The sequence below is a fragment of the Podarcis vaucheri genome, assembly GCF_965113315.1.
Source record: "Podarcis vaucheri genome assembly, chromosome: 3".
Classification (NCBI taxonomy): domain Eukaryota; kingdom Metazoa; phylum Chordata; class Lepidosauria; order Squamata; family Lacertidae; genus Podarcis; species Podarcis vaucheri.
Window position 1 is genome coordinate 32,058,978 of NC_138761.1, and position 24,851 is coordinate 32,083,828.

The 24,851-nt window shown below is 44.9% G+C and overlaps 2 protein-coding genes across 2 annotated transcripts in view; both read left to right on the plus strand.

The window, feature by feature from the left end:
• The first annotated feature begins 778 nt into the window (after positions 1 to 778).
• FAM177B (family with sequence similarity 177 member B) lies at positions 779 to 7,488 on the plus strand. Its single transcript, XM_082218004.1, has 5 exons — positions 779 to 1,433; positions 2,250 to 2,408; positions 4,486 to 4,552; positions 5,152 to 5,249; positions 7,209 to 7,488. The coding sequence occupies exons 1-5, from the start codon at positions 1,407 to 1,409 to the stop codon at positions 7,404 to 7,406; spliced, it is 549 nt and encodes a 182-aa protein (XP_082074130.1). The 5' UTR covers positions 779 to 1,406; the 3' UTR covers positions 7,407 to 7,488.
• A 5,682-nt stretch (positions 7,489 to 13,170) lies between these two features.
• Positions 13,171 to 24,851, plus strand: part of DISP1 (dispatched RND transporter family member 1) — a 91,514-nt gene continuing 79,833 nt past the window's right edge. The window contains exon 1 of the mRNA XM_082217298.1: positions 13,171 to 13,461. Within this exon, the coding sequence (XP_082073424.1) occupies positions 13,291 to 13,461 (171 nt within the window). The 5' untranslated portion in view covers positions 13,171 to 13,290. The remainder of the gene's footprint in view (positions 13,462 to 24,851) is intronic.

Here is a 24,851-nt window from a genome sequence, read left to right on the forward strand (position 1 = left end):
GAACAGAAATAGTGCAACAGTGGCACAGCGACAGCGGGAGGCCCCATTAGCTAAAGTGGTACCTCAGGTTAAGAACAGGTTCAGGTTAAGAACGGACCTCCAGAATGAATTAAGTTCTTTACCCGAGGCACCACTGTATATTATAGTGTCTTAAGACTACAAGCTTGAGCTGGGACATCTCCCAGGTTAAATTTGTCTCGCCTATGAACTCCCTACATGACTTAGGCAAGCCAGTATCTTTCAGTAGGGTGGTCAGAGGCAAAGCAATCATGTGGAAACTGGAATATCAGCAGCAGCAACAACTTGTCTTGCCCACACATCCCATAATGTGCCTTCACAGTTTCCCATGCATTACAAGTCTTATTTGCAGCTGGCTGCCCCATCTCTTAACCCCTGCCCCTTTGCGATATGCAAAGAATCGCCTACCTCGGCTTTTCTCAGCCTTGCCCCCAACCAGATGTTGATGGACTACAACTCCCATCATTCATGACTGCTGGCCCTGTTCTCTAGGGATGATGGGAGTTGTAGTCCAACAGCATTTGGGGACCCAAAATTGAGAAAGGCGGGTCTACCTTTTAGGACTGCTGTTAGGACTACTTACAGTGACTGACTATGAATAATTTTGAATACCTTGGTACACTATAAATTAAAACCTATTACCAGACTGAATCAGAGTGGGACAGAATCATTCAAGCTTTGGAGCTGTTAAACTCAAAATAAATATCCCCTTACCAAGTCTGATTATGCCTTATTCTTTGCTATGCATACGACAAAAGCTTCTGATTAAAAAATGAGATAATGTCTTGTTCAATTCGGTTCTGTCGGGAATCCGCAGCATAGCTAGAAGACCTGCGATTGCGACGTGTAACTTTCTAACACGTGGCACTTTCACAAAACAAGCAGTAGGTGGCGCAGCATCCCAGGCCACAAGCGGCTTCTCTCCATTCAACAAAGGTGTGGCGTTGATTCTGGCTGGTTAGTTGCTGGGAAAGAGCAAATACCACTGTGACTTTTAACCTTGTTAAACATTTTGAGGGAGGGAGGGCATCAAAAAGGAGGTGCTGAAAATGGATCCCTAAAACTAGATTTGGAACAAAGAAATTGCAGATTTGGCAGCCTCCTAAACTATCATTTTTGCAGGTACTTGTTCCTCTTGGCTCGCCACCTCTCTGTTGCGATCATTTAGATTTGCATGGCAGAAAAAGGAAGAAAAAAGCCCAGCCCACAATTCAAATACTGCCAGCCCTTTTTATGAGCACAATTCCCTCCTGAAGCAGTTCTGCTTTTCCTGGCTGGTGTCTTCAGTTATGAGCTGCTAATGTTCCCAAAAGAGGAGGGGCCCCAGTTATGTTTTCTTGTTTTCCTCCCAACTTCTTCAGCGTTTTAGTCAGATTCTCATTTCTGTGATGGAAGGGAGCCAAGGGATTCTGAAGGTGAGTGACTATTGTGGGTTTTTAATAGATCTTTAGCAATAGCTGCCTATTATAATTCCTCGCACACGGCAGCAGAGAAAATCCTTTGAACCTGCTTTTAACTCCCCTGTTGTTTGTCACAGTAGCTGGGAGATAATGGAGCGGTAAACAAAACTTTCTGCTCCAGAGCTAGATGTGTTTTTAGCACGATCCCCCGATGCATTGTAAAATATGTGTGCAAAATATTTTAAGTGCACAATACGATTTTATGGACTGTGCTGAAGCGCTGAGCTCTTCATAATCAACACATATAGACTCTCATATTTTATACTTTATCGGCTTGAGAAGACAAACACTTACCCTCTAGCTAAGCACAAATTTAAAACAACTCAGGCACTTCATGGGGGTGTGTTTGTATGTCCTGAACTTCTTCCCTGTTATCCTAGAATAGGGGTAGCCAACATAGTGTCCTCTAGATATTGTTGGACTCCAACTCCCATCATCCTCAGCCAGTATAGCTGGTAGTCAGGGATGATGGCAGTTGTAGTTCAACATCTGGAGGACTCGTGCCCTAGAATCAAGCCTGCTCTTGTCTTCATAGCTCTGCTTGGTTTTTAGTTTCTTGGTCACTCTAAAAGTGTGGCCAAAAGTTACAAAGAGTGCAATGGAATGTTAAGTAGCTTCCATATTTGTATATGATATATACATAGAGGATATGTGCAGCACACAACCTTATTACCAACTCACCGTGAGTGAGATAAAAATAATGATGCATATGGACGCTCTCACAATTTTCCTAAAATTGTCTCAGCTGATCACCATCTTTCTGATGAGCAGAATGAAGAAAATGGTGGCAGACAGCCAGGAGATGAAGGTTCAAAGGGGGGGAAACCTCCAAGGAGGATTATTCATTTTACAAGTGGTGAAACGATGGAAGAATACAGTACAGAGGAAGAAGATATGGAGGAAAGCGACCACAATCCACTTCCTGACACTGTGAGAATGTTTTTAAAAACCTCAAATTTGTATATAGCCTTACATTTAAAAAAATATACTTCCAGGGCAGCTAATAACACAAAACAAAAAGCAATTAAAGTAAATGTATCTAATTTCCCACTGCATGCACACTATACCTTTAAAGCACAATCCACACACCACCACAAATAATTCTGGGCATTAGTTTGTTCAAGGTGGCTGAGAATTGTAACGACAGCGCCCATAATTCTTGACAAAAATAATGTGCTTTGAATGTGCTTGAAAAGTAATATAGGTGCACAGCATATGACATCAGGTAATTTAAAATCTCAGTAGAGCCGATAATGACCATCACTTGGTACCAGTCTTAATGTGCTGGAAGACCTAAGCATTAATATATATACTTGGCAATGACTGGGGTCTAAGCAATCTTTGCTAAAGAGGGCATTTGAATATGCTGGGTGCCACGACAAAAAAGGCCCTTTTCTCCACCTGCCAAATTTCAGAAGGATGGGTTTTGAGGCCTTCTGACAATTTTGTTTGTGTACGCTCTTGTGGGATAACTCTCCTTAGCAGGGGTGTGAACCCCTTTTCAGGGCAGCCTTCCAGGGACCGTGTAAAAGTGGTGGATGTGGCCAGACTTTTATTTTTCTACCACATATAACATTCCAGCCATGTAAAGGTCTTTCAATACCCTCATACCTTACCTTTCCCGTCCCGACCTGACCACAGTGATCCATGCGACAGTCACCTCCAGGCTTGACTACTGTAATTCGCTCTACGCAGGGCTGCCCTTGAAGCTGTCCCAGAAACTCCAGCAGGTGCAGAATGCTGCAGTGAGGCTCCTCATGGGGTTTCTGCCATGGGAGGATATTCACCCAGTGCTTTTCAAACTGCACTGGCTCCCGGTAGAGTACAGGGTCAGATTTAAGGTGCTGGTTTTGACCTTTAAAGCCCTCGTACCTACGGGACTGCCTCTCCCTGTATGCCCCATGGAGAGCCTCAAGGTCCATAAATAGCAACACCCTAGATGTCCCTGGCCCTAAGGAAGTTAGATTAGCTTCAACCAGAGCCAGGGCCTTTTCAACACTGGCTCCAGCCTGGTGGAACGCTCTGCCTCATGAGACCAGGGCCCTGCAGGATCTGATTTCTTTCCGCAGGGCCTGTAAGACAGAGTTGTTCCGCCTGGCCTTTGGCTTGGAGCCAGTTTGATTCCCGCTCCCTCTTTCTTTTTTCTTTTTCCTTTCTCCTCCTGTGATGAGGCTGCATTTTAATATTTTAATGTTTCAATATTTTAATGTTGTATTTTAATTTTGCTTTTAAGTTGTATTCATTCAACTTGTTTTTATTATTGCTTCTTAGCCGCCCTGAGCCCAGCCTTGGCCAGGGAGGGTGGGGTATAAATTATTATTATTAATTATTATTATTATTATTATTATTATTAACATCTCTCTCCATCCAGGCAAGCAGAAGCACCCAGAGTTGGTGGCACATGGCCGGGAAGAGGTGTGGCCTGAGGAGCGTTCAAAGGACCAGAGAACAAGGCCTCCTGGAGGGCCTCAATTTAGCCTCCACACACACACACACACACAGAGAGAGAGAGAGAGAGAGAGATTGTCTTGAGTTTTCCCACTTCTGCCTTAGAATGGCAAGTCGTCTGCATTTGGTTTGGATTATAGGAGTTTGTAATGAGGGGGAGGAACAAGGACAAGATTATTTCATTCTAGTCATGGAGAATCACCTAAACAGCAAACGTCCAAGCGTTCCTCTCCCCATCTCAACTCCTGCCGAATCTGCATCTTTATTTCTTGAATGAGAGGTGTTTTCTACAAGAAATTACAAATATCGGAGGAGACATATAATTGGATGTGAAGGCCCTACCCTACCAAATTTTAAACACCCTTGATAATAGAAAGGTCTCTATAGTTTCACTTGTAAGGGCAAGAAAGAGGTTTTTGAGTTGTAAGGAACACATTTTGTCTTCTGAGTTCAAAAGAGACACCCACAGCCTCGATCTCAAATATATAATCCTGCTGTTAATGGAGTGGCAAATGAATTTCTGTACTGTCATTGGTAAAATGTTGCTTTTGTTTCATAGGTTGGCCTCTCCTGGGCTAGTTACCTGCGGTTTTGGGTCCTTCGAATAGCAGCGACAACTTTTTTTAGTAAGCATTTTTCTTTTCAATATGGTTGTCAAATTGATGGTGTGAGAACAGTCACCACATCAATTCACAATTGCTTTTTAAAAAATGCGCATGTTGGGTCTGTGGACATTGGTTAAGTCTTCTGCTCCTGGGTGAAAAGGTCTGTCTGTCTTCATCTTCATCCAGCAAACCAGGAACAAGGCCTATCTTACTATAGCCACCCCCAGCGTAGGGCCCAACAGATGTTATTGGACTACAGCTCCCATCATCCCTGACCAGTAACCATGCTGGCTGGGGCTGATGGGAGTTGTAGCCCAACATCTGGAGAGACACCAGGTTGAAGGCCATTTTAATGGAAGTTAAAATGTGGTACATATGATGTGGGAGGATTAATGTGCATCCATAGTCCACATAAACCAAGTTGCATTATGGCCCATCTTTTGGTCTCCATATATTCTGCTCACAAGCTAGAGATCCAACAAGAGCTCAACTCAGGTGGGATGTGGCTTGTTGTATCTGTTGGGATCCACTGGTGATTCCCACTTCCCTTCCATCCATTTTCTATTCTCTCTCTTTAAGATGAAGGTGCCAATTGCTGTTTTTCTTCAATATCCTTACAGCTTGCGAATTCCTTGGTGGGAAGTTCGCCGCGCTGTTTGGACTCAATGAATCCAAATATCAATATGCAATAGATGAATACTACAGGACACAGAACAAGGTAAGTGTAGTCTAGCTCCAAGTGGAGCAAAAGCAACAGGAATTAAGATCACTGGGATTGTTTGTGTTTGGTTAATTAGGGTTGCTTTATTATGGCTCAAGCCCACAGCACCGATCCTATTGAATTTATCTCTGGGGAATGACTTCCTTTTCTCTGGCAACTCTTCAGAGAATTCAGAGCAAATCTGTTTGTTTACCGCTTGCCCGGTTATCTGTCTGTTTCATTGGAGGCTAAGAAGCTGCTCAGGAATAAGCCCTCCTGTTTTCTTGTGAGTCTGCTGAGCCACAATAAGGATGAGGCTGGAATGCAATCAGCTTTGGATGTGGGGATCTCAGAAGAGCAAAGAGAAATGGCCCTGGCTGTGAAGTTTGGCAGGAAATAACAAAGGAGGGTCCTTTTGAAATTGGGTTACATGGGAATATTAAAGGCATGTTAGCACTTACTTCCCAAAACAAACATCTTCGTTTTCTTGCTGGTCCCTTTTAAGTGTTTCTGCAAGCAAGTCTCCAAAACAGCTGATAAGAATTACTTGTAGCAGGTGGGACTCCACAAGACTTCATCTTTTCCTAGAAAACTTGCAGTCCCTTTCCCCCGACACCTAGTTTAGTGTTGGATGGGGGAGCCTTTCTTAAGATACCACTCTCTCACACCTCCAGCCTGAATTTATGCAATTTTGAGTCATATGGAAGACTTCTCTTTCCCCTGCCCCCGCAAGGGTCAGCCACAGCACAGCTGGAAACTGCTTATAGACTTTGCATCATAGGCCAATCTTTCTCAAAACAGCAGGTGAACAAGGTACAGATTTACCATTTCCCCTGCAGTTTTGTGAGAAGTCGGCCTGTGATGCAGAAATCTAAAAGTGGTTTCCAACTGTGCTGAGGCTGACCGTGGAAGCAACATTTGTTTTTCTTCAAAATGTCTGAGGTCTGCCTTTACAACTGATGATATACCTAAATTCTAATGTTGTTGGATCCAGAGAAACACCAGCAAAGGAGATGGGAGGAAAGGTGACTTTTTCACTCTCTCCTTCTCCTCCTTGGCGTCTTCCTGAGGGCTCCCAAAAGCTTTTCCTTTGGCTGAATAGGGCCGGCTGTGGCTTAGGAATATGGGGAGGCTGTCCTGTTCTGCGTTTATCACAATCAGTGCTGTTTCCATTCTGCTACGTTTCAGCTTCCACTAATACTTATGCTACTTATTTCACAAAATTTATGTACCACTTGATTATTAAAAAATAATAATGGTAAAGGCTATTAATGGCTATTAGCCATGATGGCCATGCTTTGCCTCCACGGTCATAGAATCATAGAATTGTAGAGCTGGAAGAGACCCTGGGGTCATCTAGTCCAACCCCCTGTAATGCACAAATCTCAACTAAAGCATCCATGACAGATGGCCATCCAACCTCTGCTTTGAAATCTCCAATGAAGGAGGGTCCATCATCTTCAGAGTCTTTTCCACTGTTGAATGCTGGTTGACTGACTGAACCCAAAGAGTGGTCAGTAAAGATTCCTCATCTTCCTGGAAAAAAATGACAAGTGGGGGGCTGCAGGGTTCTGTCCTGGGCCTGTTGTTGTTCAACATCTTTATAAATGACTTGGATGAAGGAATTGAGGGGATGCTCTTCAAATTTGCAGGCGACACCAAACTGGGAGGGGTAGCTAAAGCTAAGGACAGATTGGAGAACTGGGCGCAAGCTAACAAAATGAATTTCAGTAGGGACAAATGTAAGGTTATACATTTGGGCAGGAAGTACAAGCTGCACCAATATAAGATGGGGACCCTTTGCTTGTCAGCTGGAAACCGCAGGACAGGAGAATGTGAGATTCCTGTGGACATCCTGGACCACTGTCCTGATCCAGTAGGCTCTTATGTAAAATAAGAAAACACGCCTCCCTTAAGACATCCAAATTGTTTTGGTTTTGTGCCCTGAATTTGCTATTGTCTGGGGGTTGGTTTCAGGAAAGTGAAAGTGATGAAGATGGAGAAGAGATGCAGGAGATGGAGGGGACTGTTGCATCAAATGAAAAAGAGCACCTGGAGAGGCAGAGCTTTGGATATGGGTCCATTGATTCTAAAGAGACACCTGCATATTCTCCGGAAAACACTGTTGCAGTGGTCAATGAACTTGAAGAAGGTAGCCTCCCCAGTCCAAAATGAACTTTAGCCACTGTCAAGTTTGTAAATAAGCACCTGATGCACATCTAAATATGGAATGCTTTGAATAAAAAAACCACACAGCTTTGCCTTGTTACTGGAACTTCATGCTGAACGGACCCATTCATGCCCAGAATATAAACTCGTCAATTTTAATTGGGGGTAGTCTCATTATATTTCACCACAAGGTGGCACTGCACGACAAGCTCTAATTTTGAGTTTGACTTTTCAAGTTGTCCCAAGACAACAGACTTCCAGTAAAAAGAGACATGGCTGTTTTTGTTTTCACAACAAATTCATTCAGCTTGAAAATGGTTCCTGTTCATTTGGTGGTTGTAATCTGGGTTTGAATTCGCACTTTTAAGGAGTAATTATTTGGCTTATTGACACAAAGTGTTTGTTTTATTCAAGGAAGAATCTACTATATATTTTGGAAAGTGGCTTGTGTTTGTTTGGCTGTCTGGCTGTCCTCTATGGGATGCCCCATGAGATATCATTGCCAAATGTGACTCAAGGGTTCATTAAATATTAAATATGAAAAACTTCCCTAAACAGGGCTGCCTTCAGATGTCTTTTAAAAATAGGATAGCTGCTTATTTCCTTGACATCTGATGGAAGGGCGTTCCACAGGGTAGGTGCCACTACCGAGATGGCCCTCTGTCTGGTTCCTTGTAACTTTACTTCTCACAATGAGGGAACCGCCAGAAGGCCCTCAGCGCTGGATCTCAGTGTCTGGTCTGAACGATGGGGGTGGAGACACTCTTTCAGGTATACAGGACTGAGGCCGTTTAGGGCTTTAAAGGTTAGCACCAACACTTTGAATTGTGCTCGGAAACGTACTGGGAGCCAATGTAGATCTCTCAGGACCGGTATTAATATGGTCCCGGCGGCCACTCCCAGTCACCACTCTAGCTGCCGCATTCTGGATTAGTTGCAGTTTCCGGGTCACCTTCAAAGGTAGCCCCACGTAGAGCGCGTTGCAGTAGTCCAAGCGGGAGATAACTAGAGCATGCACCACTCTGGCAAGATAGGGTCTCAGCTTGCGTACCAGATGGAGCTGGTAGACAGCCGCCCTGGACACAGAATTAACCTGCGCCTCCATGGACAGCCAAAATGACTCCCAGGCTGTGCACCTGGTCCTTCAGGGACAGTTACCCCATTCGGGACCAGGGAGTCCCCCACACCCGCCTGCCCCATCCCCCAGAAACAGTACTTCTTGTCAGGATTCAACCTCAATCTGTTAGCCGCCATCCATCCTCCAACTGCCTCCAGACCTTCACTGGCTCTGATTTAAAAGAGAGGTAGAGCTGGGTGTCATCTACATACTGCTGAACACTCAGCCCAAACTCCCTGATGATCTCTCCCAGCAGCTTCATATGATGTTAAAAAGCATGGGGGAGAGGACGGAACCCTGAGGTACCCCACAAGTGAGAGCCCAGGGGTCTGAACACTCATCCCCCAAACCACTTTCTGGACACGGCCCAGGAGAAAGGAGTGGAACCACAGTGTGCAGCTATGAAACTTGTACACCCTGTTTTACCAAATATTGTGACACAGCATGCAAAGTACAATGATGGCTTTTCAAAGCACCTCCGGGTCTCCCCAAAATGACCAGACATCCAAAATAAAATAAAATAAAATACACCTAGTCTTGAACTGTAGTCATGGGAATAGGTGGCAAAGACAGAAGTGGGGAGGCTCTAGAACAGTGGTGGGACAACTCTTAGCCCTCCAGATGTGGACTCCAGCTTTCATCTGCCCCAGCCAGCGTAACCAGTAGGAATGCTGGGTTGTAGTCCAGCAACATCTAAAGGACCATAGGTATTCCACCACTGCTATAGTTGGTTTCCAGGCCAAGTGATTTATCAACTGGACAAAATGACACCAGTGCCTTCTTCCATCTCCAATCAAAGATGAGGTCATCATGCTAAACCAGTCAAACAGAATCGGATAGCATATTTAAAGTTACACTTATAGGAAATTGATCTCACTGTATGACTCTTGTTTGCATCATTCAATATATATCGTACATTCTACACAATTTCCTGGTTGTCTCAGGAGATTATTTGGAGATTATTTGATGAACCAGAATTAGTACAATACTCTTAAGGTCACTTTCAGATATATTTGACACTAGGATGAAAAAGGTGTTGCTGTTTTTTTTAAAGTTACACACTGGGCCTCAAATCTTCCCAGAATCTCCATCTGGAGATACAATACTAAAGGAGCAGACTTCACAAATGCTCAGAGGCAGTAAGTTCGAATGTATCCTACAGAGATGAACACCAGTTTATTGCCCAAGTTCCCACTATAAAGGTGAGAAGAAGCATCAGTTGCCAGAGCCTTTTTTATTCAGCTAAGTATGTGTGACCATTGAACATAGCTGAATATTATCACAGGGAAAACATCTGCTATTTTAGATGGAATAAAGGTCTCCAATTAGGCTACTGCCTTTTCTTCATGCTGGAGACTCTGTGGCTTTAAAATCTGCCTACTAATTTAAATTCAACAGGTGCAGCTTTCTCCTATTACAGCCGTTATGAAAGCAGGGGTGGCTAATCTGTGCCCCACCCCCAGATGTTGGATTCTAACTTGCCCAAGGCAGCAAGGGCTATGGTCAGGGGTGATGGGAATTGTATTTCCAATTGCATTTGGAAGCTCACGTGTTAGCCCCCTCCCCACCAAACCCCTAGGAACCTTGCCAGAAAAGAAGATGTCAGCTCTAGTGTAAGGCACAGCTGTCTGCAAAGAAAATGTTTTTGGGACTCAAAGGTTATAGGGGATTGGAGCCTCCCTGAGCATAAAACCCCATAGATAAGAATATATTTATGTAAGTATGTGAATCTGGCAACTGACAGGTTATCCAGTTCCTGAGGGGATTATGTTTGTTATGCAGAGCAAGAGAGTGAATTTTTAACAGTGTTAAGGCTTGAGTCAGAAATATTCTTATCATCCCTTTCAACTCTTTCCCCTTCTCTGAGAAGACGTGAGAGTACAGAAACAACCTGGTGTCCATGGGAAGGATTATCTGTACCATGACAAGAGCTTTATGTCAGGGTCACCGTTTCAGATTTTCATAGCCAGCAAGATCCATATAATAATAATAATTTATTATTTATACCCTGCCCATCTGGCTGCGTTTCCCCAGCCACTCTAAGCCCTACTCTTGAATACTTCACTTAAATGGTGAAAAAGCAGTCTAGCTGTGATTATTTCCTGCTTTGTTTATACTTCAGTTTTACAGTCCTCAGCTATTAAGTCATAATCGCTTCATGGGCATATCTCATCTCTGGATACTCAGGGAGATTCACAGTAAAGCATGAAAATAATGTAAGTATATCAACAGTACATTGTTATTAATGGCACCTTCCTATTTTTTTTAAAAAAAAACCATTCAAAAGTTTCATAATTTAAAAGTTACACAATTGAAAACACTTCAGTATCTTTCTCCCCCATAATTCATTGCTAAAGGGAACAAAGTCAGACGTCCTGTGCCTTAGGAGGTGGTAGCAATTATATGCCAAATTGCTCCCCAGGTCTGACTGCCTGTGGTTGAAAGCAGCATGCTTTTCTTCAAGTATATGCAGGTGCCCCAGCTATATTCTTTCCTTGAGCATTTCACCTTTCCAGCATTTATGTAACAGATGAAAATTAGGGCTTAATTCCTTAACTGATTAACCATTAAGGCTAATCAATGAAAAAAACACCACCTTTTGTTAACGTGACCCCAATAAACTGGGAAGCAGACATTAAAAAACAACAATCGCTTATATAAACTGCAGAGCACCACATTAAACAAAGGCATTATTCCTTCACACAGAGAGACATGTCTTTGCTTCTTCAGGCAAAGTCAGGACAGGGCAGCAGGCTGATCTGGATGCAGGCTTACAACCTGTCTTGGACTTGGTTGCACTTCCCTCAAAGGACCAAGATAGCAGCCTGGGGATTCTCCTGGATTTGGCAATGTCTATGGAAGTGCAGATAGCAGAAGTTGATAAGAGTGCTGTTTACCGGCATCTCCTTCCCCGTAAAGGCCCTTCCACAAATATGCTTCAGGAGCCTTGGGGATGCTTCAGAATGAAGGAGGCTGAAGGGGAAATTGACAAAATTTGACCCTTATTCCCCTATCCCTTTCTACGAGCAGGATCACATCCTAGCATGACAGATATGTGAAATGTCTATCTAATCCAAATGGCAGTGCTACTTTATTATTCTTCCACAGCCATATGAATCCACCTTTTCATGGAACTTCTTTCAGACTCCAACTGGATGATAAGACTTAGGAGAAATTCATTTGCAGTAACATCCAGCATACTGCCTATGGTCAACTTGTGTGTGTGTTTCCTCAGCCTCTTTCAAATCTACCATTTCCTTCCTACCATATTCTACTTTGTCATCCCCCCACTCATTATTTTTTGCCTTTGCTGTGCATCATCATCATTCACTTTCTTCCCAGGTGACACAAAGCAAACAAAATATAAACTCTAGTCTAGAACAAATTATAACAAACCGCCAATAAAAATTTAAACAACACATCTATACCAATAAAAGGCAGGACTTGCAGATCCTGCCGCACAAGAAAGGCAACAAGTACTTTAAGCAATTCAAATCAGGCAAAACTGCATGTAATAAGGAATTTCTTTTGTTGTTGTTTAGTCGTTTAGTCGTGTCTGACTCTTTGTGACCCCATGGAACAGAGCACGCCAGGCACTTCTGTCTTCCACTGCCTCCCGCAGTTTGGTCAAACTCATGCTGGTAGTTTCGAGAACTCTGTCCAACCATCTTGTCCTCTGTCGTCCCCTTCTCCTTGTGCCCTCCATCTTTCCCAACATCAGGGTCTTTTCCAGGAGTCTTCTCTTCTCATGAGGTGGCCAAAGTACTGGAGCCTCAGCTTCACGATTTGTCCTTCCAGTGGGCACTCAGGGCTGATTTCCTTCAGAATGGATAGGCTTGATCTTCTTGCAGTCCATGGGGGACTCAAAAGTCTCCTCCAGCACCATAATTCAAAAGCATCAATTCTTCGGCGATCAGCCTTCTTTATGGTCCAGCTCTCACTTCCATACATCACTACTGGGAAAACCATAGCTTTTGCCTGGTGCTTAAAATGGAAAAAGTTGGCACCAGCAGGGAGCCTCCCTGGGGAGGGCATTCCACAAGTGAGGAGCCACCACAGAAAAGACCCTTTCTTTGTTTCCACCTTCTGGATGGAAACCCAGGGAGAGGGCAGCCAGAAAAGGGATTCAGGTGGTGATTGCAGGGTCCAGGGTCGGTTCATATGGGCAGAGGCTCTGGAAGTTTAAAAGGGCGAGAGCTCCCTGCGTTGTTATTCATAAGACACCATCAGCGTGCATGGCGCTTTACAGACTACAAAAGGAGCAGATCCCTGCCCTGAGGGGCTTCCAATCTAAAATTCAACACAAGGGCGACGACAGGAGAAAGAGAAATGGAGGCAAGGCTTAGATGCCTATCCCACCCCAAGAATCCGGCATTCATTCAAACCACATTCAAACCATGCATTTCAAGTATATAATCTAACCGTCCCAAGCTGCATTTCGCAATTCGATCTAGGTTTTTATGAGACCCTGAGTCAAAAAATGGTAGTATATCCCTCCCCTCCTCAAAGGGTTAAACGTATTAGAAAGGAGCAAGGGCACGCGCACCACCCGCCAAGCTTTTCCACCTTTCCCTGCTCCTGGAAAACCCGCTGCCCTATACCAGCCGCGGCTGCAGCGAGCCTAGACCGCGTCGGGGTGGCGCCACGCTCAAGATGGCGGGGTCGCCTGCGCGCCACGCTCAAGATGGGCGGCTGCTCCCCTCCCCTCTCCCTCTCTCCCTGGCCCAGACCTCTTCCCGACAGTGATTTCCGGAGCGAGAGGGATTCCGTCCCATGGTAACAGGGCCACGGCGGGGGACGCCAGAGGGGCTGCTCACTTCCTGCCCCGCAGAGAGACGCGGCGCGGAGAGAAAGGGAGAGGAGGAGGAGGGCGAGGGCGACGAGCTCCACACGCGCCCCCTCAGCAGCAAGCCGGGCAGGGACCGCCCCCTCGCAGGGACCCAGGTAGGACCTGGTCCTGCGCTCCGCGGGGTGGGGGACGGGCAGGGGGCTTCTGCCCCGGGGATTTGCACAGGTAGCCAGCGCCTCGGTTGCGGAGGAGGCCCAGCCTTGTCTGTGTGGACTGGGGAGGTGACTGCGCGCGACTGCGGGGAGAGCCGCGAGGACCCGCTGGGGAAAGGAGGAGGAGGAGGGGGCCCCGCTGCTCGGGAAGCCGCGCTTGGCCCAGCAAACTGGGGGACGAACGAAGGGCTTACATCTCTCCAAGCCTGGCTCTACGCTTGGCTGCAGTACCCTTCCTCCTAAATAATGCTAAATGTGAAGAGTTGCGATTTTTTACTTACAACCGCCTCCCTCTTGAAGAGCTTAAGCATCTTCTCTATCGGGTCTCAGTGACAACTCTCGTATGCAATTGTTTGCAAAGTGTGTAGAATTTTCCTGTCTCTTACCCGCTTCACAAACCCCTTTCCAGTGGTGCATAAAGTCCAGCATACCCAAAATGAGCTTCACATCCGACTCTTTGTTAGTACTGTATCCATCTTCTGGAACGGAGGAGGATTTCCTTAGGTAGACTGTTGCTTTCCTCAGATTTCGCCCCAAATTTAGGTTTCATCACCAGAACGGCTTTGTTTTCCTGCACTCTTCACATGCAAACATGCCCTTTGTATGTGTCGTTCTGCATATTTTGGGGAGGAAACTTGACTCATTTTCCCGCAGGCATAGTCAAGGTAGTGATGTTGATTTAGCTATAACACTTGATCACTTTCTGGTTGGGGCTGATGGGAATTGTAGTCCACAACATCTGGAAGGCACTACTCTGGCTACTCCTGTATGATGTGCTCCCTTTTTGAATTCTGAATTGCACAACAAAGAGCATTGGAGGTGACGTGGGGAATTTCAGGGATCTTTTATTCAGCTAAATATGTGAAAAGAGCTAGGAAGGCAACACAATCTGTGCTGTTCTCCATCTGTGTATGGGGACTTTCGTATAGCTCAGTTGTAAAGCACACATACCTTGCACAGAAAAGGTCCCAGGTTCTCTCCCTTGCATCTGTAGGCAGGATTGGAAAAGGCCACTGTCTTGAGAGCCTGCAGAGATGTTGCCAGTCATCATAGAGCTAAATGGACCAATGGTCTCAGCATAAGGCCACTTCCTATGTTGCTAGTTGAGGACTGGTCTCTGGGGATCGGAATTGCTGAAAAGGTGCTTTGTGATCTCCACAAATAGAGCTGTCTGGTCATGTTATTATTAGAAACATCATCTGACTGAACCCTGTTCTACTTCACAGGGAGATGGGAAATGTTCCACTGATGGCTCATTCTTTGATTCGAATAAGACTCCTTTAATTATTTATTTTCTGTGATGCAGGATTTTTGTTCTTGCATGTTTGAATTGGGTATTAAGAGGATGCTTAGACACACATACAGTATCTTTCTAAAGGGTCTTCTACAGATAAAAGATGCATGTTGACTGAAGGTCAAGCATGGAAGGTGGAATTTGAAGGAAAGGACCACATGGTTTGTCTAGTCCAAGGATAGTCAATATGGTGCCCTCCAGTTCTAGTTAGACTTCAGTTTCCATCATTATGACTGTTGGCCATTTTAACCTAGGGTCGCCTGCCTGCCCTAAAATTGGATCCAATTCCAAAGCCATCTCTGACACTTAAGTCAGAGACAATAGGGAATTTCACTGCCTTTTGGGGTTAATTGAAATTATAGTTGAATGCATTATCCTATAAAGTTTCTGTATGCTGGGTCAAACCATTCATCCATTTAGTTAAGTATTGTTTACTTCGCCTAGCAGCAGACTCAAGGTCTCATATATTTCCCAGTCCTGGCATCCGAGAGCCTTTAATTGGAGGTGTCTGGGAGTGTACATGGGACCTTCTGTGCTGGTTCAGTGAGCCGCAGTCCCAATAATCCTTTGGTTAATTATCTGGTGTACAAGAATCTGCTACATCAGAATATTTACATTCCTGTGCTAAGCACATATTCAAAGCAAAGAAAGCTCTTTTAACTTTAGCCATAACATTTATAAAACGACTGCTGCTTGTCTTGGATTGTTCAGAATTAATAAAGGCTCTGGTCGTTTTATTACTCTGTAGTAGAAACAGAGCCTACGGATATTATTCCACTTATTTATTTTTTACCTCAGACGGGGCAGAATTTAGTTTGGGTTTGCAACAGGGACTGCATTTTTAAAGTACAGTGGTACCTCGAGTTACATACACTTCAGGTTACATACACTTCTGACCCAGAAATGGTACCTCAGGTTAAGAACTTTGCTTCAGGATGAGAACAGAAATCGTGCAGCGGCGGCGCAGTAGCAGCAGGAAGCCCCATTAGCTAAAGTGGTGCTTCAGGTTAAGAACAGTTTCAGGTTAAGTACGGACCTCCGGAATGAATTCAGTACTTAACCTGAGGTACCACTGTACTGGAAGCTAAGGCTTATGTTCATCTTCTCTCTTCCAAATACATCAAGGCTTGACAGTACCGTATTTTTCGCACCATAGGATGCACTTTTTCCCTCCTAAAAAGCAAGGGAAAATGTGTGTGCGTCCTATGGAGCGAATGCAGGGGGGAGGCAGGCGGGAAAAGCCCTCAAGAGCCGCACACAAGCTTCGTGCGCTCTTGCGGGCTTTTCTCCAGGAGGGAGAAGGGACTGACTGGCTGCAGCAGTACCTTCTCCCTCCTGGGGGAAAAGCCCCCAAGAGCAGCACCCTCTTTAAAGGCTGCGCGGCTCCTGCGGGCTTTTCTACGAGGTGGGGGAATCCCCCCACCTCCCAGAAAAGCCAGGAGAAGCCGTACAGCCCCTTTAAAGAGCGCGCGGCTTCTGCGGGAGGTGGGGGAAGCTGCAGCAGATTCCCTCCTCCCGGGCTCCCTTTGAAGCGGCAATGTGGGAGGGGAGCAGCTTACACTCGTGTAAGCAGCTCCTCTCCCACTTTCCTCCTTCAAAGCAACTACGGAGGAGGGAAGGAAGGGGACCATGGATCCTCCGCTGTTCGAGGCTGCAGCGGATTCCCTCCTCCGTGATTGCTTTGAAGCAGGAAAGTAGGAGAGGAGCAGCTTACACCCGTGTAAGCAGCTCCTCTCCCACTTTCCTCCTTCAAAGCAATCACGGAGGAGGGAAAGAGGGGACCCATGGATCCTCCGCTGCTAGAGGCTGCAGCAGATTCCCTCCTCCGTGATTGCTTTGAAGCAGGAAAGTGGGAGGGGAGCAGCTTACACCCGTGTAAGCAGCTCCTCTCCCACTTTCCTCCTTCAAAGCAACCACGGAGGAGGGAAAGAGGGGACCCATGGATCCTCTTCGCTGCTCGAGGCTGCAGCAGATTCCCTCCTCCCGGGCTCCCTTTGAAGCAGGAAAGTGGGAGGGGAGCAGCTTACACTCGTGTAAGCAGCTCCTCTCCCACTTTCCTGCTTGAAAGCAACTACGGAGGAGGGAATGATCCTCTTCGCTGCTCGAGGCTGCAGCAGATTCCCTCCTCCCGGGCTCCCTTTGAAGCAGGAAAGTGGGAGGGGAGCAGCTTACACCCGTGTAAGCAGCTCCTCTCCCACTTTCCTCCTTCAAAGCAACCACGGAGGAGGGAAAGAGGGGACCCATGGATCCTCTTCGCTGCTCGAGGCTGCAGCAGATTCCCTCCTCCCGGGCTCCCTTTGAAGCAGGAAAGTGGGAGGGGAGCAGTTTACACTCGTGTAAGCAGCTCCTCTCCCACTTTCCTGCTTGAAAGCAACCACGGAGGAGGGAATGATCCTCTTCGCTGCTCGAGGCTGCAGCAGATTCCCTCCTCCCGGGCTCCCTTTGAAGCAGGAAAGTGGGAGGGGAGCAGTTTACACTCGTGTAAGCAGCTCCTCTCCCACTTTCCTGCTTGAAAGCAACTACGGAGGAGGGAATGATCCTCTTCGCTGCTCGAGGCTGCAGCAGATTCCCTCCTCCCGGGCTCCCTTTGAAGCAGGAAAGTGGGAGGGGAGCAGTTTACACTCGTGTAAACAGCTCCTCTCCCACTTTCCTGCTTGAAAGCAACTACGTTCGATAATGTGGTCTGGGACTTTATGATGAAAAACTTAGAGGTGATGGAGGTGGGCCAGGAATTTTTGAATGGCATAAGGGCAATCTACACAGAGCAAAAAGCAAGTCTGATAGTCAATAATGTTATATCTGAAGATATCAAAATAGCTAAGGGAACAAGACAGGGGTGCCCACTCTCGCCACTGTTATTTATAGTGATTCTGGAAACCCTATTAAATGCAATAAGACAAAACAAACAAATTAAAGGGGTGACTTTAGGTAACAATGAATATAAAGTCAAAGCTTACGCAGATGATGTGGTCCTGACAGTGGAAGAGCCGATAGAAAGTATAAAGGAGATTCTGGATGAGATGGGAAAATTTGGTAATATAGCGGGATTTAAATTGAACAAAGGGAAAACAAAAATGATTGTTAAAAATTTGGATCAGGATAAGACTGAATTATTGCAGCAAAGAACAGGGATTGAGGTAGTTAGAAAGGTTAAGTACTTGGGAATATGGCTCTCTGGAAAGAATATTGATCTATATCAAAATAATTACACCCCAGTTTGGAACAGAATAAAAAAAGATCTGGAGACCTGGGCCAGAATGAAATTATCATTCTGGGGGCGAATATCAATGGTTAAGATGATGGTGCTCCCTAAGTTGTTATTTTTGTTTCAAACTATACCCATAATAAAAGGTACAAAAGATTTTAGAGATTGGCAAAAGACGATCTCAAGATATGTCTGGGAAGGGAAGAAGCCCAGAATTAAATTTAAATTACTGACAGAAATAAAAGAAAGAGGTGGCTTCTCCCTACCAGACATGAGACTGTATTACGAGGCAGCATGTTTGTGCTGGTTGAAAGAGTGGGTAAAGTTGGAAAATAAAGAACTTCTAGATTTGGAAGGATATAATAACAGATTTGGGTGGCACGCGTACCTATGGTGCGATAAAAAGAGGGCTCACAAGGGGTTTAGCGATCACGTTTTCAGAGGTGCGTTAATAGAGGTCTGGGATAGATACAAAAACATACTAGAACCAAAAACCCCCCACTGGTTATCCCCGTTAGAGATAATGGGGGTAAAGAAAATCAATATGAGAGGAAAGTGGGGAAAATACGACGAAATGGTGACCAATGAAGGAGGAAAGTGGAAAATAAAACCATACGACCAAGTTAAAGGGTTTACATACGATTGGCTGCACTATTTCCAGATTAATGAAATGTTCAAAAAAGAGGTGAAGGAAAGGGGTTATGAGGAAAAAGAATCTAGATATCAAAAAGAGATAATAAACAATGAACATAAAAATCTGTCAAAAATGTATAAAATACTGCTGGAATGGAATACGAAGGACGAAGAAGTGAGATCAGTGATGGTTCAGTGGGCGAGGGACTTTGGGTACAGTATCCAATTGGAAGATTGGAATAGGTTATGGAAGGTGAATATAAAATTTACGGCGTGTACCTTACTGAAAGAAAACATGATGAAGATGCTTTACAGGTGGTATATGACACCAGTGAAGCTGGCAAAGATGTATAAGGTAGACAATAAATGTTGGAAGTGTGGACAGAAAGAAGGGACATTCTATCATCAATGGTGGGAATGCAAAAAAATTAAAAGGTTTTGGGAGGAGATTTACAACGAAATGAAAAAAATGCTGAGATACACCTTCGCCAAAAAACCAGAAATCTTCCTATTGGGTATGGTAAGAAAGGATATTGAAAGGAAAGATCGCAAACTTTTCCAGTATGCGGTAACGGCTGCTAGAATTGTGTTAGCCCAGAGATGGAAGCAGGAGGAAATCCCAACTGTGGAAGAGTGGAGAGAAAAACTGACAGAATATGTAGAACTTGACAGGTTAACAGGGAAAATTAGATATATCAAAGACCAAAAGTTTATTCAAGACTGGGAGAAATTTGTGGGCTATCTGGAAAATAACTGTGATGTAAATACAACGCTAGTGGGTTTTAAAGAGGCACTGTAAAGACCCAATAAGTATTGTCTATTAGAAATAATGAAAGAAAGGAGGAAAAATGGCAATATGTAAGAATGGAATGTGTAAGAAAGGATAACTACGAATGATTGTCAGTAACGTTGAAGGAAGTCAAAAATGGATAAGAATGTTGTAATATGGATAAAATGTATAATTGGTTGGAAACCAATAAAATTTTAAAATGCAAAAAAAAAAAAAAAAAAGAAAGCAACTACGGAGGAGGGAAGGAAGGGGACCATGGATCCTCCACTGCTCGAGGCTTCAGTGGATTCCTCCTCCGTAATTGCTTTGAAGCGGCAATGTGGGAGGGGAGCAGCTTACACTCGTGTAAGCAGCTCCTCTCCCACTTTCCTGCTTCAAAGCAACCATGGAGGAGACAAGGAAGGGGACCATGGATCCTCCGCTGCTCACGGCTGCAGCGGATTCCTCCTCCTTGATTGCTGGGAGTTTCTCTGGGCAGGAATTCCCTCAGCTTAAGTGGGGTGGGGGAAGTGTGGCAGGTAGGGGGGTACTGAGAGACACATGTCTCTCAGATGAAAATTGGGAGTGGGCATTGTGTGAAGTGGCTGTGGATCTCCTGCCACAGAACTGTAGGACTGTATAGAGTTGGGAGGGCCACCCAAGGGTCATCTAGCCCAGCCCCCTCACAATGTAGGAATCACAGCTAAAGAACGCCAGGCAGATGGTCCCCCAACCGCTGCTTAAAAGCCTCCAGTGGTGGAGACCCTAAACGCCTTCCGAGGTCATAGAATTGCAGGGTTGGAAGGGAACACCAGGAGTCATCTAGTCCAGCCCCGGTGGACAGCGGGCACAATCCATCCCGTTGCGCAAGACTAAAGATGCTGTGCAAGGCTAAAGAGGAGGCCAGGGCAGTGAGTGCCTGCCCTGGACTGCCTTGTCTTCTTCTTTAGCCGCGCTGGAGAGGTTTAGCTCCTGGCTGGAGAGGTTGCGCGGCTATGGATCCCGTGCGCTGTCTTGGCTTCTTTGCTCTTTGGGGCTGGGGGGGGAACCCGGGCTTCCCCCGCAGCCCTGAGAAGCTCTGGGAGAAGCAGACAGGCTGCACGCAGCCTGTCCGTTGCTCTTTGGGGCTGGGGGGAGGGATAATATTTTTTTCCTTGATTTCCCCCTCTAAAAACTAGGTGCGTCCTGTGGTCCGGTGCGTCCAATAGAGCGAAAAATACGGTATTTCTTTTATCATTGAGGTGAGTTAGAACATGTCATTTTCCACTGTTTGTGTGTGTGTAGTTTTTTGTTTTTTAAAAAATAAACACATTGACAACATTTGGTTTCCCCCTTAATTTCCCCTTTCAGTCCCCACCCACCGTAAAAGAACTCAGACATAGCCCATTGATAGAAGTGAATACAAGAGAAATAAATAAAGGTCACTTAATTACATGAATAAAACATTGTTCCACATGTCAGAAGAACCTTGGCTGGTCTTCCCTTAAACGGAGGTGAACCTAGAGTTGCAACCCTTTGCATACTTACCGTACTTGGGAGTAAGTCCCACTGAACATAAGAGGGATTTAGGTCTGAGTAAACTTGTATAGGATTTCATTACATGTATGTCAACAGCGTAGTAGGACCATCATAAAAATGTTGTAAGGTGAACCTTTTTACATATCGGTGCTCCTCAGCAAACCTACAATCATATGAATTTCCGGAGTTGATCAATTTTTAAGGTAGAGCATGCCTAAATTAGAAACAAAACAATTATTCAGTAGTAATGTAAACCTTCGCACCTCATTGGCTACCCAGCTGATTTTAGTAGTTGCTTAGGTTTCCTGTTTGGAATGGGATGTAGAATTCTGGATACTTTCCAGCACATCTGGTGGAGGAAGAGGGGAAAGAAGCAACACTTTAAACTCAGCCTTCCCCAGCCTAGTACCTTTCAGATGCTTTGAACTGCAGGTCCCATCATTACTGACCATTGGTTGATGGGAGTTGTAGTCCAAAAATATTTGGAAGGCACAAGCTTGGAGAAAGATGCTCTAACTTCTCTGTTGTGCCTCAGGGATTTTTTGTTAGTGAAATGGAAGTGGCCTTCAGCCATATTTTGGCCTGTTACTATTTCAGATATTGGGTTATCTGTGGCAAAAGACAGAAGGTGATCATCCCAGAAAAAGTATGAACATTTCTTCTTCCCCCACACCCCCTGCTTCTGCACTGGAGATGTAGACCGTGTCAAACATTGGAACTTGGAATATGTTTTAAAGGGTTTTCCAGGAACGAAATAAAGACTTCTTACAATGCTGACTCCTAAATCTTCATATTTTACAGCAGTATGTGTCAGTTTCCCACATAAAGCATCTCTTTTCAAATGCTATGTACAGTATTCGTCTTTGAGATTAGTCACCCTCTTAAAGTTGGCTAACAGACCAGAGTTAAGGTTTTTTGTTCTTTTTCCTGGTAGCTTAAATCCTTAAGTCACAAAGTGATGGGAAACAGGTGGGGGTAGGTATTCTGGAAGGATGCAGTTTGTCACTCACATGCAATGTCTAATGAGTTGTACTGAATTTTCAGCCATATTTTGGAACATTTCAGATAATTCCACTAGGTGTTAGCCAAGGGGTGTATGAATGAGCATGTGTGTGTTTGTGTGTGTGTAAGAGAGAGAGATGTCAGGTGACAACATCTTGGAATATTTCAAATCTGTTGTCAAGCCCGCATAACTGGGATCATCTGAGTGTTCCTTTTTTATCAGCAACCACCCAAAAAGGGCTAGAATTGTAAAATCAATGGGGGAAAAGCCCAAGCACAACTAAGTTTTGGAAAAAAACAACAACCCCCAAACTGCTCAGTTCATAAAATTTCAATAAATATTTCTCATCTTTCTGGAATCCTCTTCAGATGTTAATGGTTTGTACACAAAACTCTATCCTGAAGATTTGTGGCAGCTTAACAGTGTTTTAAAAGCATTAAAAAGCCTAATCAGTGAAAATAAAACCTACTATTAAAACTCTTTCACCATACCAGACACCAAAAGCCAGACTAATTTTTTTTAAAGCCTTAATAGCATTTCCAGAAGATGCTCACATGCTGCTTTGGAGGAATCCCTGGGGAGGGGGAAATTGAGGAGCAGAACTGATGGACAGTGACTTAATGTGCTCTTGCGCTCTTAAGTGGGTTAGTAACTTTTTGCAATATAAGTAGTATTAGAAATTCTCCCTTCTCCATTATGTGTGGGTGTTTTTAATTAATGCTGAAACCATGTGAGGCTAAGCACTTGTTTGTATGTATTGTATAGTACTGAAGAAGCTTCTCTCACAACATTTTCTGACTGTGACTTCTTTTCTCTTTGTGCTGACTGACTGCTGGGCTTTTTTTAAGAAGATATTTCACTCAAGTTTGTATTACTTCTCAGAACTAGTGGTTTGGAACTGTTCTGTATCTGAAATAGGTTTTGAAAGTGGACCATAGTAAGCGTGTGTAGTTGAGCTGCATTTACATTTTAAATTTGCTAGTGTCTTGCCCAGTAAGGCCTTCCTAAAAGGTAAAGGACCCCTGAAAGTTAAGTCCCATTGCAAACGACTCTGGGGTTGCGGCGCTTATCTCGCTTTACTGGCCGAGGGAGCCGACGTTTGTCCACAGACAGTTTTTCCAGGTCATGTGGCCAGCATGACTAAGTCGCTTCTGGCAAAACCAGAGCAACGCACTGAAACGCTGTTTACCCTCCCGACGGAGCGGTACCTATTTATCTACTTGCACTTTGATGTGCTTTCAAACTGCTGGGTGGGCAGGAGCAAGGACCGAGCAATGGGAGCTCACCCTGCTGCGGGGATTCGAACCACCAACCTTTCGATCAGCAAGCCCTAAGCCCAGTGGTTTAGACCACAGCGCCACCCACGTCCCAAGGCCTTCCTACACAGACACATTTTAAAATAAATTACTTTCATCAGATGAAGGCTTATTTAAAATGTTGTGTCTGAAAAACCTATGACTGTTGTTATGAAATCCTTTAAAGGTAAAGGGACCCCTGACCATTAGGTCCAGTCGTGGCCGACTCTGGGGTTGTGGCGCTCATCTCGCTTTATTGGCCGAGGGAGCCGGCGTACAGCCTCCGGGTCATGTGGCCAGCATGACTAAGCCGCTTCTGGCGAACCAGAGCAGCACACGGAAACGCCATTTACCTTCCTGCTGTAGCAGTACCTATTTATCTACTTGCAGTTTGACGCACTTTCGAACTGCTAGGTTGGCAGGAGCAGGGACTGAGCAACGGGAGCTCACCCCATCACGGGGATTCGAACCGCCAACCTTCTGATCGGCAAGTCCTAGGCTCTGTGGTTTAACCCACAGCACCACCCACGTCCCTTATGAAATCATTTAAATCAACGTAATTTCTTCACTATAGTACAGAATTTTTCCCCCTCTGAAAATGTGTTGCAAACATTCAGTATTTCTCTATAAGCTAAGGTTGAACCTTGACAAGATGGAGTTGCTGAAGACTGGAGTTCCCGGGTTTAGGAATTGGGTTCACAGATTGTTTGGTGTGAGGTTGCACTCTCTCTAAAGCATGAATAGGGAATGTGTGGCCCTCCAGATGCTGTTGGACTACACCTTTCATCATCCCTGACCATAGGCCATTTTGGCTGGGGCTGATGGGAACTGTCATGCTCTGTGTTCCTGGACAGAGATAGCTTAGTCACATGCCCTAGTAGCTTCCCAGCTTGCCCACTGTAAGATGCTCTGTGCGGAGATGCCCTTGAAGGTGGTTTGGAGGCTGCAGCTTGAGCAAAATGCTGTGTAGGTACTGACATATTCAGTGACATACACAGTTACAGATAGGTAGCCGTGTTGGTCTGCCATAGTCAAAATAAAAAAAATCCTTCCAGTAGCACCTTAAAGACCAACTAAGTTAGTTCTTGGTATGAGCTTTCGTGTGCATGCACACTTCTTCAGATACTTTTCGTGCATGCACATGAAAGCTCATACCAAGAACTAACTTAGTTGGTCTTTAAGGTGCTACTGGAAGGAATTTTTTTATAGTGACATACACAGTTTGGAAACATTTGCACTGGCTACCTGTTCATCACTGAGTCCAATTCAAGGTGTTAACTTTAATGTTAAGCTCTGGACTGTTGGGGCCAGTTAGCTGAAAGACTGCCTCTCCTGATATTGTGAGTTGGGATCTGCTGAGAAGACCCTGTTGGTTGTGCTATCATTATACTTGGTGGGAACCTGGAACAGGGTCTTCTTGATTGTGGCACCCTGGCTCTGAAACACTCTTCTTCCCTGCTCTCCCTCTCCCAATAACAGGCAGAATTCAATCCTTTATCTAATAACAATTCAATCCTAAGTCACTAATGATGTTCAAAGTCAGCGTGAAACAGAAATGCCTTACCCTGTCAGATTCCACCCAATGTGTAATTTGGCTTTGTGTTATGTGTGTATTT

Coding starts and splice junctions, on each gene's coding strand:
- FAM177B (XM_082218004.1), top strand. CDS start 1,407: ATGGAAGGGAGCCAAGGGATTCTGAAG. Junction 2,409..4,485: donor ACAATCCACTTCCTGACACT/GTGAGAATGTTT, acceptor TTTGTTTCATAG/GTTGGCCTCTCCTGGGCTAG. Junction 5,250..7,208: donor ACTACAGGACACAGAACAAG/GTAAGTGTAGTC, acceptor GGTTGGTTTCAG/GAAAGTGAAAGTGATGAAGA.